The 13004-nt window shown below is 43.0% G+C and overlaps 1 protein-coding gene across 6 annotated transcripts in view; it reads right to left on the bottom strand.

Annotated features, from left to right (window-relative positions):
* Window positions 1-9626: 9626 nt before the first annotated feature.
* Window positions 9627-13004, bottom strand: part of FARP1 (FERM, ARH/RhoGEF and pleckstrin domain protein 1) — a 343029-nt gene continuing 339651 nt past the window's right edge. For all 6 annotated transcript variants that reach the window (XM_073348144.2, XM_073348134.2, XM_073348154.2 and 3 more), the window contains 2 exons: window positions 12394-12545; window positions 9627-11204 (listed from right to left, as the gene is read on the bottom strand). In XM_073348144.2, the coding sequence (XP_073204245.1) occupies window positions 11123-11204; window positions 12394-12545 (234 nt within the window). In that variant the 3' untranslated portion in view covers window positions 9627-11122. The remainder of the gene's footprint in view (window positions 11205-12393; window positions 12546-13004) is intronic.

Raw genomic sequence — 13004 nt, 5'->3', positions numbered from 1 at the left:
AGGGAGCATGTAGCTCCCAGTTGGTGTTTGATTCCAGGTCGCATGTTGAAGTTCAAGGACATGTTTTCCCAAGAGGTCAGGCAAGAGTTCTCATTGGTGATGAGGGGAAGCCCATAGCCAGGCCTTCCTTGCAAACTGCCCTGGATATGGCTGATTTGGTGGCCAGGTCCATGACTTCCGCAGTGGCCAAGTGTAGGAGTTCATGGCTCCAGTTCGGTCTCCTACATGAGGTCCAGCAGACCCTTCAGGACCTCCCCTTCGAGGGAGCTTTGCTCTTTTCAGAGTAGACCAACGATGCTCCATGGTCTGAAGGACTCCAGGGCGAAACTTAAGTCCTGGGATTGCATACCCCAGTGACTTCATGGAAGCACTACAGTCCTCCTGATACTCCGCCCCCCCATCCCATCAAGACCCGCAGGGGTTTTAGACACAACTCCCCACCGCCTTCTACCTCGTTGATAATGTCTGCCCTGCCCAGACACACAAGGAGCTCTAAGCAGAAATTTTAATGGGATGTTAGAGGACGTTGTACCAGCTGCTGTGATGCCAGATCCTGTTTCCCCTTTATCTGTGGATTGCATGTCCCAGTTCACCAGTGCATGGTCCCATATCACCATGGACCGTTGGGTGCAGAGCACAGTGGAAATTAGATATTCCTTTATATTTATTCCTACCCCCCACAGCTCTCCATCCCTCCTCAGGGACCCCATAGCAGCAACTTCTGGTCCAAGAGATGCATTTTTTCCCCTCCGCATGGGAGCCATGGAAGAGGTTCCACAGGATTTAACTGGGAAGGGGTTTTACTCAGTTATTTCCTAACCCCGAAAGCGAAGGGTGGTGTCTGACCTATTTTAGACCTACATCAGTTGAACGGGCTACCTTAAGCAATTAAAGTTCTTCTTCGAGTGATTGCTCATTTAGATTCCAATTAGGTGTGTGCGCACCACATGCACAGTCATTGGAAAGTTTTTCCCCGAGCAGCACCTGTCAGGTCGGCTGTGGAGCCCCCTGGAGTGGTGCCTTCATGGAGGTCAATATATGACCCTGCTGACCTGGTGCCTCCTCAGTTCCTTCTCACTGCCAGTGACGGTCATTGGAATTGTGGTGTCTTGCTTTGCAAGTTCTACCGTGTTTCCCTAGCTTTGTTTCTTTGTTTGTTCTCTGTACATATTTGTTAGTTCTTAGTTAGCTGTTGGGCTGGGAGGTTTACCCTCTATCCCGACCGGTTTCCTTGGGAAGGCTTACATGCCCAAGTCCCAAGGGTTCAAGCCCTGCAAGTCCTGCAGCAAGCCCATGCCAACGGGTAACCCCCACAATGCTTGTTTAAAGTGTCTGGAGGAGGCTCACCAAGCAGACAAGTGCAGGATTTGTAAAGGGTTTCACACCAGAACTAAAAAGGAGCAAGACTTTTACCTCAAGCAGCTCCTTATGGAGGTGGCACTTAGACCACAGCTTCCAGTGGTATGGCAAGACCCGGTGCAGAGTTCATCGGTGTGCAGCACTCTGGCGACAGTGGTGGAAGCGGCACTGTGAAAGGAGTCTGGCAGAGACCCACGACACCGCCACTCCCTGGCACCGAAACCAGCAGGATCGACCCGGCACCGCTCCCACTCCCTGGTGCATAAGCAGCAGTGGAAGCAAGGGAGGAGCAGCTTGCCAAGCTGGCAAGGGGGAGCTGGCCAAGGGGGAGCGTCCTTGAGAGGAGCACCCAGTGCCGAGATGGCACCGTTGACTTCGGCCCCACAAGGGGGACTGTCGAGTCCAATACCATTGGACCCCCCAGCCCAGGTAATCAAGGAGATGGAATTACCATTGAGGCCACAAGGGATACCTTGCCATGACAGCGCCGAGGTCACCCACCCTTTGAGCCAAACCTCCAGTACCACATTGAGTGGCACCATGTCGAGGGAAACGAGCGATGCTCTGTCCTTCAGCACTGCTCGGAGTCCTGGCACCGCTCAGACTTGTGGCAGTGCTCCCGACGCCAATCCGTGTGTCAATCCCCATCGCATAGGAGGTCCCACTCCAGGCGCCGGTACCATTCAGCGACCCCATGAAGGTCCAGATCATGGCACTGCTCTCCGGTATTGCAGCACCACTCCCCAGCTCGGCGTCGGTTCAGCTCCACTCAGCACCTCCCTGGCCATCACGGTCCCAATCCCAATCTCCGGACTTGGAGACAAGCTCTAGATACTCCGAGCGGGGATGGCACCAGTCAGGCCGCAGACAGTCTGAGGTGTGGGCAGGGTCATGGCTTGCACAGTGGCAGGGACCTGTGCAGTGTCCATCTTGTACCCCATGGGCATACCACCAAGCATAGCACCCAATCTAAAGGTTCCCGATGGGCCACCTCAGAACCACGAGTGCCTGAGGCTTCCACCAGTTACCCTACCCCTTGGTGTACTGACGAGGTGCTGTGCCCTCGCCCCCTTCCCCCACCATGGAACCAACTCCAGTTTCTGAACCTGATCCGCATCTACATGGTCCAGACAGCGAGACAGGATGGGAGGTCCCTGGAGAGCAAGAGGGGCAAGAGGACCCTGTTCTCCCATTAGCCTCCTCGTCCTCCTCCCTGGACGAGGACATTTGCAGGAACCTCTGTTTCTGGACCACCCCACAAAGACAACCGTGCCCACTAGGACCTCCAGAGGGTGGTGCACAACATGGGTCTGCAGGCTGAGGTGGTGGAGGAGTTGGAGGACCTGATGGTTGACATCTTGGCCCTGGAAGGTCCTTCGAGGGTGGCTCTGCCCCTCATCAAGGCCATACAGGCCAATGCCAAGACCTTCTGGCAGACCCCGGCCTCCATCCCTCCCACCGCCAAAGGCATTGAAAGGAAATACTTCATCCGTGGAAGGGGTATGAACATTTCTTCACACACCCGCAGCAGTGAATGAGAAGGAGAGGCAGGGGCAACAAACCCCAGCGCCTAAGTCCAAGGATGCCAAGCACATGGACTTGTTTGGGTGTAAAGTGTACTTGATGGAGGGCTGCAACTCAGCACTGCCAATCAGCAGGCAATTTTGAGCAGGTATAGCTTCAACTCCTGGAACTCGATGCTCAAGTTCAAGGAACTGGTATCAGCTGAGTCCAGGGAGGAGTTTGGAGCTACTGATTTCATTGGGGTTGCTCCTGATTTACACTGCTACAAGTGAGGAGAGAATCAGGCATAGGCACCAACTCAATGGGTCCTCCAGGGCTCAAGCACCCATGGGAAAAAATAGTGGGGGTAGTCACACCCACCAGCCACAGCTGTTCAGCGGGGCTGCTATTCAGCAGCTGGCATGGGGCGTTGGGGGAGAGGTGGGGCAGGAAGAGGTGGAGTGAGGGTGGTGCCTCGAGGGAGGGGGTGGAGTAGGGGCGGAACACCCACCAGGAAAAATAAAAGCGCCTATGACTACACATCAAAATCGGAGAGCTCAGGGCAGTTCATCTGGCTTGTCAGGCATTCCTACTTCACGTTACGGGCAAGAGCATGTTGGTTCTCATGGACAACATGGTAGCCATGTTTTACCTGCACAGGCAGTGAGGGACTCACTCTTTCCCTTTGTGTGAGGAAGCAATTCAGCTTCTTCATTGCCCACTCAATCCACCTCGAGGCTTCTCACCTTCCGGGAGTGCAGAATGAGCTGGCCAATCACCTCAGCCTGTCTTTCCCCAGTCATGAGTGGTCCCTTCGCTCGGACATAATGAGAGATGTTCTCCAGCAGTTGGGGACTCCCTAGATAGGCCTGTTTGCAACCTGGCACAACAGGTGGTGTCAGTAGTTTTGCTCCTTGCAAGGCCGCAGCCACAGTGTGCTCATGGACACCTTCTTACTCTCGTGGACAGGTCACCTGTACTACACTTTCTCTCTTATCCTTCTGGCGCAGAAGGTTCTGCTGAAAATCAAGCAGGACCAGGCCTGAGTAATTCTAATAGCCCCTGCTTGGCTTGTCACTGTGCTAGGCCTTACAGTGGTGGCTACATTTCAGCTCCCTCTACATCTAGACCTGATCTCTGAGGATCACAGTTGACTGCTTCACCCAAACCTCAGCTCCTTCCACCTGACAGTCTGGAAGCTCCATGGGTAAATTCCAGAGAGCTGGCTTGTTTGGACACGTCCTATTAGGTAGCAGGAAGCCTTCTATCATGGAAATGGTTCTCCATATGGGCTTCCCACCATGGAGGCTTGCTAGGTTGCCAACCGTCCTGGAGTGTCCAGGAATTAAAGATTAATAGTTTAGTTAAAGACTGTCATGTGATGAAATCTCCAGGAATTCGTCCAACCAAACTTGGCAACCCTAAGTCTCGCCCACGCAGTCATCTCTGCAGGACATTCATGAGTATTTGTTATGCCTGAAACAGCCAAGGTTAGTAATCTCCTCAATTAAGGTTCACCTGGCAGTGATTTCGATATTCCACCCTTGGATGGATAACTGGTCCATTTTTTCCACAAGATGTCTATCCATTTCCTCAAGGAGCCTGGAAAGACTATACTCCCACATTCAAGAACCCGTCCCTCCATGAGACCTAAACCTGATCTTATCAAATCTTATGGGTTCCCCATCTGAGCCATTGGCAACGGGCCTCTTGTCATTCCTCTCCTGGAAGGTGGCTTTCTTAGTGGCCATTTCTTTGGCCAGAAGGGTCTTGGAGATCCATGCCTTCATATCGGAACCGCCATACACTCTCTTCTTTAAGGATAAAGTGCAGCTACCTCCCCACTCTAGCTTTTTCCTGAAGGTGGTTTCCCAGGTCTATAGCAATCAGGCAATCTTCCTACCTGTTTTTGACACAAAGCCTCATGCAAATAGGCAGGAGCAATGTCTTCAAACGCTGGACATCAGATGTGCCCTTGCATGCTATGGAGACAGGACCAAACCATTCTGTAAATCCACCCAACTCTTCATAGCGGTAGCTGACAGAAGAATAGTCTCCTCATCCCTGCTCAGAGAATTTGGTCTTGTATTACACTGTGCATTCACACGTGTTTTGAGGTGGTGGGTGTTCCCCCACCAGCTATCCTGATCACCCTCTTCACAAGGGTGCAAGCATCAGCGGCATATCACAGGTACCTATTCAGCACATTTGTGACCTAGTTGTCAGTGCATACATTTACTGCCCATTACACCATTATTCAACAGATAAGGGAACGATACCAGTTTTGGCCAAGCTGTTTTACAGTCAGCGTGTCCATGAACTCAGATCCCACCTCCTGTGTAACTGCTTGGGAGTCACCTATAGTGGAATGGACATGTGCAAGCATTTGAAGAAAAAAAAGTTACTAACCTTTCCGTAATTGTTGTTGTTCTAGATGTGTTGCACATGTCCATTCCACAGCCCAGCTTCCTACTCCCTCTACATTGGAGTTGGCTAGAAAGAAGGAACCGAGGAGGGACAGGGTTGGCTGGGCCCTTTGTACTGGTGTGATGAGCACATGGCACCAAAAGACGCCCAAGCTGCCCCAATAGGTAGGACCAAGGGGGGAATTTTTGGTGATTGTGCTCGGGGCACGCACGTACCTACAGTGGAATGGGCATGTGCAACACATCTAAAAGAACAGCAGCTACGGAAAAAATGGTTATTAATCTTTCCTTAATGCCAAATGGCTGTTAAGTGAAACTGCCTCTTTAGTTCACCAATTTGAAAAGTTCCATCCATTGCTTGAAAAAGGGAATGGTGTGGTTTTGTTGTCTATACCAACGTACTAGAATTATCTTGGACAGCCTGGCCCACAATTTTTGGAATGCTGAAAGAATCATGGCCTGTCTGGTAAATGGTCTGTATTTTTAAGTTATGATATCTGAGTTGAACCAGGGGTGGAAAGGAATGCTACACACCACAACTTGCCTATAATTTATAGGTTTGCTGTAGCTCTATAGAGTCACATCCTTCTGTTCCCTGTCTTGTTTCCTGCCACCACAAATCGATTAATACTTGTGACAGCTATCTCAATAACTACCCGAGTCATTACAGTGGCATCATCCAGCACTTGAAGTGGTTGAGCGTATGTCTTTGGTGAAGAGGCATGTCTGCTGGCGCCTAGGCTTGTGTGGATAGTATTCTGGTATGCAACTGAGTATGCTGTTGATAAATTATTTAACTGTGTGTAAGATAAATTCATGTTATAATAGTATGACATCTTTAATGTCAATCCTGTTTTATTAGCTTTTATTTCATAGTATTTTCTGGGTGAACCGACAGCTGGAAAACTGTTGCCAAAAATTCTTTATTCTTGTAGTTGACAATTCCTGTTTGACTGGTTATTTGAAAAAGCTTTAATGTGTCGATGCAGAAATCATATTGACAGGTAAGAACACTCATTTTAAACTTCTGTTCTGTACCACTGCAGGGAAACTTAAAAGGAAAAAATATGGGGAAGTGGTTGGATGGGGAGGTTAAATACTGGGAAGCTGCATCAGTATTTAGCCAGATCTCTGCTGGCATCAGCAATAGTGCTATATGTTGATCTTCTCCTCAGAGGTTGATGAAAAAAAATTCTGCCCTGGGCTTACTCTTCCTAGGTAGAGAAAATGAGGCATAAGCCATAGACTGATTTAAGAAATGTAAATTGTAATAAAACTGGGATGACATTTGTTTAAGAGCTCAGAACAAACTACCAAACTAGGTAGCTGAGTTACTAATAAGGGGCAAAATGCTGTACTCTACAACTCAGCTAAAAATGCTCTATTTTCAGCTGAGGGAGGAACTGCAGGCTTTGGCCTCCAAAATGTAAGTTCTGTTGTATATATTCTTGAATGTTGGTTGGTGATACTGAAAGTTATAGAGTTAGGGTCTTAACTGCCATTTGTGCCTTTGAAAATCTCTCCCTAAATCTTCAATGCCAAAATACTTCTCCAATAGGTGCTTTAAAATTCTAGCACTGACTGCTTGTTCTTAACTATTACATGACGGACAATCTACCATGGCTATTGTAACAGTAAGTGTGCCTCTTCATTTTATTAGCCATTAAGAGAATAGTGAATAAAATAAAACTGATGAATATGGGATGCTTAGATAGCCAAAAGGTTTGTGCATCTCCCATTCACAAAGCTATGAATGAAATTTGGTAACTGTGGGATAGGATGTAAAGTCCTGTTCTGGATTTTAAAACTAGTTAAGACATAGGAAGCAAAGGGTAAGAAAAAATATTTAATTATTATAAAGGAAGCAAAGCGTAAGAAAAAATATTTAATTATTATAAAGGATAGATGGGGGTGCCCTAGAGATCAGTACTAAAACCTACAGTCATATCTGCAGCTGGTGTAAATTGTGGTGTAGCTATGATGTACTTTGAGATCTGCCCCTTAGTGTATAGTAATTAAATAACTTTAATACTCTGAATATGAGTTGCCAATTTATTGACTCAACTAAGGGACTGAGCTACCTCAGAAGGCCCTAAGACACTGGGCAATGTGTCACATGAGAAGGAACTCTTTAAACAAATCAGATCTCTTAGGTTTGTGGATTGGTTTGATAAGTTTTTTACTCAGTGCCCAGCAGTTGTAAATAAAATACTTGGCACCATTAAAAGAATGGAAAAAAATACTGAGAACACAGTGAAAATTAGAAGTGTCACATGCTGATAAGAGATCAGATGTGCGAGATTAAAAAAAACTAGTTTGGAAAACAGAAGTGTGAAGATGTACGGCAGATAGCATATACAATATTGAGCTTTAAATCTTGACAAAGTTTGAACCCTAGAAATGTGAGAAACCCCTTCTCTCGCCATTTTATAATGGATAGCCATGTGTGATGTCCCTAAATCTGAATGGCTGGCAGCTACTACCGTCGTTTTTTCAGTAACGAGGCCTTGAGTTTGTAATTTGCTTCCTTCTAAGCCAGCCTGAATTTAACTTTCAGGGCACTATGAAAAGCTAATCTTTTTAGTCTTTGCCTAATGTTAGTAGGTTCATGCTGTATTCTGGATGTAGGGTGTCTAGTTTACTTTTTAGCAGTATTAAATATTGTTTGTACATTTGCCTAAAGAAGCTGTGGTGGGTGAATTTTTAAATTTGAAAACAAATTAAATGAAAGGTAGAATTTGAAGCATTTTGCCCTTTCCCACAATAAATTATCAAAACTGCATTTGATTTAAAAAAAAAGTATCTTTAAGAGTAAGCTAGCTATTATTTTATTGACTGTATAATCAGTAGAGCTCATGAAACTGAGATAAAAAGCTGCTTACAATTAAACTCGGTCAGCAAAGTGGTTCAACACACATACATCTTCTCTTTGAAGGGGAAAAATGACCACTGGAAAGTAGAAAATTAGGTGGCTGACAGCGCACACTTGTTCTATCTACAGTATAGTGTGTGTGTGTGTGTATATATATATATATATATATATAAAAAATGTCCTAGACACACTCTGGAAATCGTTTACAGCAATCTTAGGGGTGGATTTGAGCTCTGGTCTCTTGAAGTAAAGGTACTAAACCTTCCTTCCTATATCCTAACTATTGTAGTTTTAAAAGTATCAGTACTAGTTGATAAAGATTTCCTAGAATCTCTCACCCCTTACCTAACTTGTCCAAGCAATACTGTTTGCCGTTTGCTAATCTGTGTTAAAATGTTGTTTGGATTTTTCAAACCTGCTGTTGATTATTCGCAAGCCTATGTTTGGTTATTTATTCTCTGTTTCCTATCTCTACACACCCATATTCACATTTCAAATAAATTCTGGGACATTGCAATGCACCTTCTTTACAGATTCCCTAGCGTTGGTGAGTATTCTTCACTTTGTCTAAATCTCTAACAGAGAGTCAGTACTATGGGTTCTCCAAAGTCCAGACTTCCAAAGTTTTCCATTTAGTTTCTCTGTGGCTTAGTTGTTCTCCCTTATCTAAATCAACCTTTTTAAAATGTTTATAACTAAATATAGTTCACAAAACAACAACCTTTAGCTGTAAACATACCTACTGTAATATTTTTGGTATTCAGTCTGTACAATAATTTGATATTATCCCCTACAGTAAGATAAAGTTTTGAGCTGTTCAACATACAGAGCATGTTAAGAAAGGTATGGTCTCAAAGGAAAAGCACAGGTAACTGCTTGAATGCTCACTTTGTGAGTGTTTAGTAATCACTAAACTTTTTTCAGGGTAGTTAAAATAAACTTTAAATCACGATTTTATTTACATATTGCTAGCTCCTTAGAAATGTAAGATTATAAAATAGAAAGTAAAGATTATTTGTACTTATTTCTTTATGTATATGTCTGCTAACAAATAGAAAAAATCTCTAGTTTCCTAAGAAATTTATGCCAACAAAGACAACTCCTGGGCCTATAACATCCTGGCAGTGAGAACACCACACACAAAACTGATGAACAGCTAGCTTGTGCTATATTTGCAGCTAACACTGCCTTCTGATATAAATCAGGAAAGCTGAAATTATTCAACCACACTTCAAACTGCTAGCCCTGATGTAGGACTATAGTCACTTGGGTGGGATTTTCAAGAGGACCCAGCCATGTATATAATAAGGATTTAGAATGTAAGTCTCTTATTTTTGAAAATGTTGGCATAGGTGTACAAATTAAATCTAAATAACTTTTCAGCATTAACCTGAAGCAATTTGGTACTTCTTGGGAGCACTAAAAATTCACTGACATTTTTAGGGAAAAAAAGACAAATGACAAAGTTTTGCCTTGAAATTGCAGTATGCTTGATTGTGTTGTGAGGTATTTTATTCCCTTTTGTTGTGAGCAATACTTAACCATTTTATACATAGTGTAAGGACAAGTGATTAACAAATCCAGTAGCTACACAATAAAAAAAAATGGTGGTAGAATAATCCCCAGCTCCTTTCTTTATGGTTCCCATATTGATCCAAGCCCTTCTGGCTTCATGCAGTGTTCCCCGAAAGGAGCCCTTAACTGGGACAGAGCTGTGTGTTTAGTAGGTTGAACCTGTGTTTCTAATATAAACAACAAAGAAAACTGACTGATCACTAACAAATTCTTGAAATTCTGATTGGACCAATGGATGATCCAAACATGCTCTTAGATAAAATATATAGATAATTATGCCAAATGGAGTAAATATCTCAGCGGATGTGTATAGCTTTCACTATCTATATATTAACAAAGCAATAATCTGTTGAGCTATTAGTACCACTCTAGAGGGACTAGAGCTTCAAAAAAGTTTGTAGCTCACTACAGATCTTCTGTTAAAAATGAAACACAGTTGCACTCAGATGCAGGTATCATGAAAGCTTGGAAAAGTAGTACCATCCGTTTATAGTGTTTGAGTCCACTTTAATTACCAAAACCACTTCAATTTACTCAGTCACAAATAGGTGTGGTTCTTGCAGCATACAGGTTTTGTCAAGTTTGTAAAACAAACAGCAAAACACCACAGTAGCCTTTAATTTCTCCTTGTACACACCATTCACAGTACATTAATAGCCCAAATAATATTGCACTGATCATTTTTAAAACTATTAATCTTGCAAGTAGTATTCCCTGTTCAAAACTAACAGACGCACAATTTTGGTCAACTTGCACCCAGAAAAAGGCAAGATAAATCCTATAGTTCATTTATACTATATGAATATGTAACCCCAAAATGAAATGGGATTGGTGAGCTGTAAACTGTTCAAGATAGAAAATTAGTAATTCCTTGAATAGTATGTAGAAAGACTGAAAAATTAAATCTGAAAATTACCTCACTGCTGTTAGACTGCTTACTGTGTATCTTTGTATTGTATACTGTGAAAATCCAGCAGTCTACAGATATTCATGTTAAAAAAAGTTTATGAAAAGAGATTGTGAAGTTACAAATTAGTTTGTACTGTTTTTCAGGTGCAATCTTTGAGGCAAGGAAATGTCTTTTGGCATTTGGCACTCGAATAAGGACAATATTTTAATACTGGCACAAGCTAAAAAACAGCAGACACAATGACAAAAAATACAGGACATGAAACTAATTGCTGCCATCAGGATGATGGTTAACTATTTGGAAGGTGTGAAAGATTTACACAGCTTTGCTGAGGCAATCAAAGTTGCTGCAAAACCACTTGTGGTGCTGTTTTTGCTTTTAAACAGTTGTACTAAATTTTAAGGAAGAAAATATATTCAAATGTCTTCTAGAAAAGCAGCAACTGCTAGAATGGTCAGCTTGGTGCGTGTTTAGCCATCAATACACATGAGACTCTTTATGACTTAGAACACGGGTGCGTGAGGCAGAGCTGGTGGCACTTCGGATCACTTCCATCCATCTGTGGGGGGAAGATAAAATGAGGTAAATAGCCGAGGAAGGCTTTCTGAAAACATACGCTGTTAAACTACACTATACTGTCCATTACACTGCACATTCTTATTTTCAGGGGTCACAGGATGCTCTTCCCAGTTTACAGTAGTGAACTGGTTTCAATGCATGCTCTCCTTCTGAAACGAAGGTAGGACAGTTCTTGTAAGAGTCCCATCACCAATTGAGTCAGGTTAATTTAAAGCAGTATTCTAGGGAAAAGATACTTTCTATAGAAAAAAACTAGATGTTTGGTTGATATTTGACTTCAGTTGGTATAATTCTCAGGTATTACAAAAAATCCCTTAAATTGTTTAACACCGTAACATGTTCAGCCCAACAGACATAAAAAATTCATATTAACAATATAATACTTTAAATGAGGCACTTCCAAACTTTATCATCATCTTACACATAACATCTTTGCTTTAGCCAAAACAAGCTTATTCTTGGTGAAAGCAAATTCAGTGGAGAGTTGGGGTTAGTACCAGTTTTCTGGCCTATTTACACCCTGTCTCTCTTCTGGTGATTTGGAATTGTGGGGTGTGCAAAACTGTGTAACATATACACAGAGACAGATGGGTATAGCAAGTGAAGCAACTAACATTATTTGTATTATCATAGCACCTAGGAGTCATGGACCAGAACCCCACTGTACAAACAATAACAAAATGATCCCTGCCCCAAAGCATTTACAAACTAAGTATAAAACAAGAGAGACATCTGGGGTGAAGGCAGCATATATATTGCACAAGTACTGAATGCTAGTTAGGTGGACACCTGTTTTCTCATCTGTTTTATACTCCATAAATAAAATGTACTGATGCACATTACTCTGCCTGTGTTGGTGCTGCACATTCAGCCAGATAGTTTTTAAGTGAACTAACTTTACTTTTATTTCTGGTATATAACACAGTTTGGTGAATAAGAGCTTTTGCTCAAAAAATGTATGGCAGCTCAGAGAACTAGCCTCCATTTGCTGTCTCCTGGTACCTTACTTTGCAACAGCATATTCAATTTGATAAAGTAGTATAATTTTCTAACTATGATGAATGAGTTGGCTGTATTGACTCTTGCAACAGTTCACTTTGCTTGCATTTGACCTAACATCATTGGAATGACCTGGCACAAACTCACCACTTAGCAGAAAACTGACATACCTTTCAAATGTGTATTCACTTTCAGCCCGGAAGTAGTACACATGGGATTTGAAATGTAACTTGAAAACATAATCTTTGTGAATGTTCTCAGATTCAGAAGGAATGGTAAGTGAATACCCCAGGAGAGGAAGGCTGGCTAAAGGATGATTGTCCTAGAAACAAAAGATGAAAAATGCTGTGACATCTAGTGCACTTTGCACCGCAAAACTTCAAATATAGAAACACATTTAAATATTTCCCACACTTATATAGAAAAATATTTGTTTGATCAACAGGTCATGTTGCACAGATGTGGCTTTAATTGATGCTGTATTTCATGAGAACAAATCTATACTGTGTAATGTCAAAATTAACATTCACTCACTAGTTTACAGTGCTAAACCTAATCCCCCTCTTCTTGCTACATGCAACCCATCTTAAATGAGAGGGCCCTATGCATTTTGTAAAGCTGTGATTTTTATTTTTCTGCAAAAGATTTATTATGCTCAAATAGCCTCATCCCAACAAAAAGGTGTTTAGCATAGGGTGCTTTAGCTGTTTCTAAAGAGAGCACCCATCATCGATCTTCCTTGCATCCTTTAAAAGCTACTTTCTAGCTGTAAAAATCCTAT

This window comes from Lepidochelys kempii, chromosome 1 (assembly GCF_965140285.1).
Source record: "Lepidochelys kempii isolate rLepKem1 chromosome 1, rLepKem1.hap1, whole genome shotgun sequence".
Lineage (NCBI taxonomy): Eukaryota > Metazoa > Chordata > Testudines > Cheloniidae > Lepidochelys > Lepidochelys kempii.
This window is presented reverse-complemented; position numbering and strand designations above follow the sequence as displayed.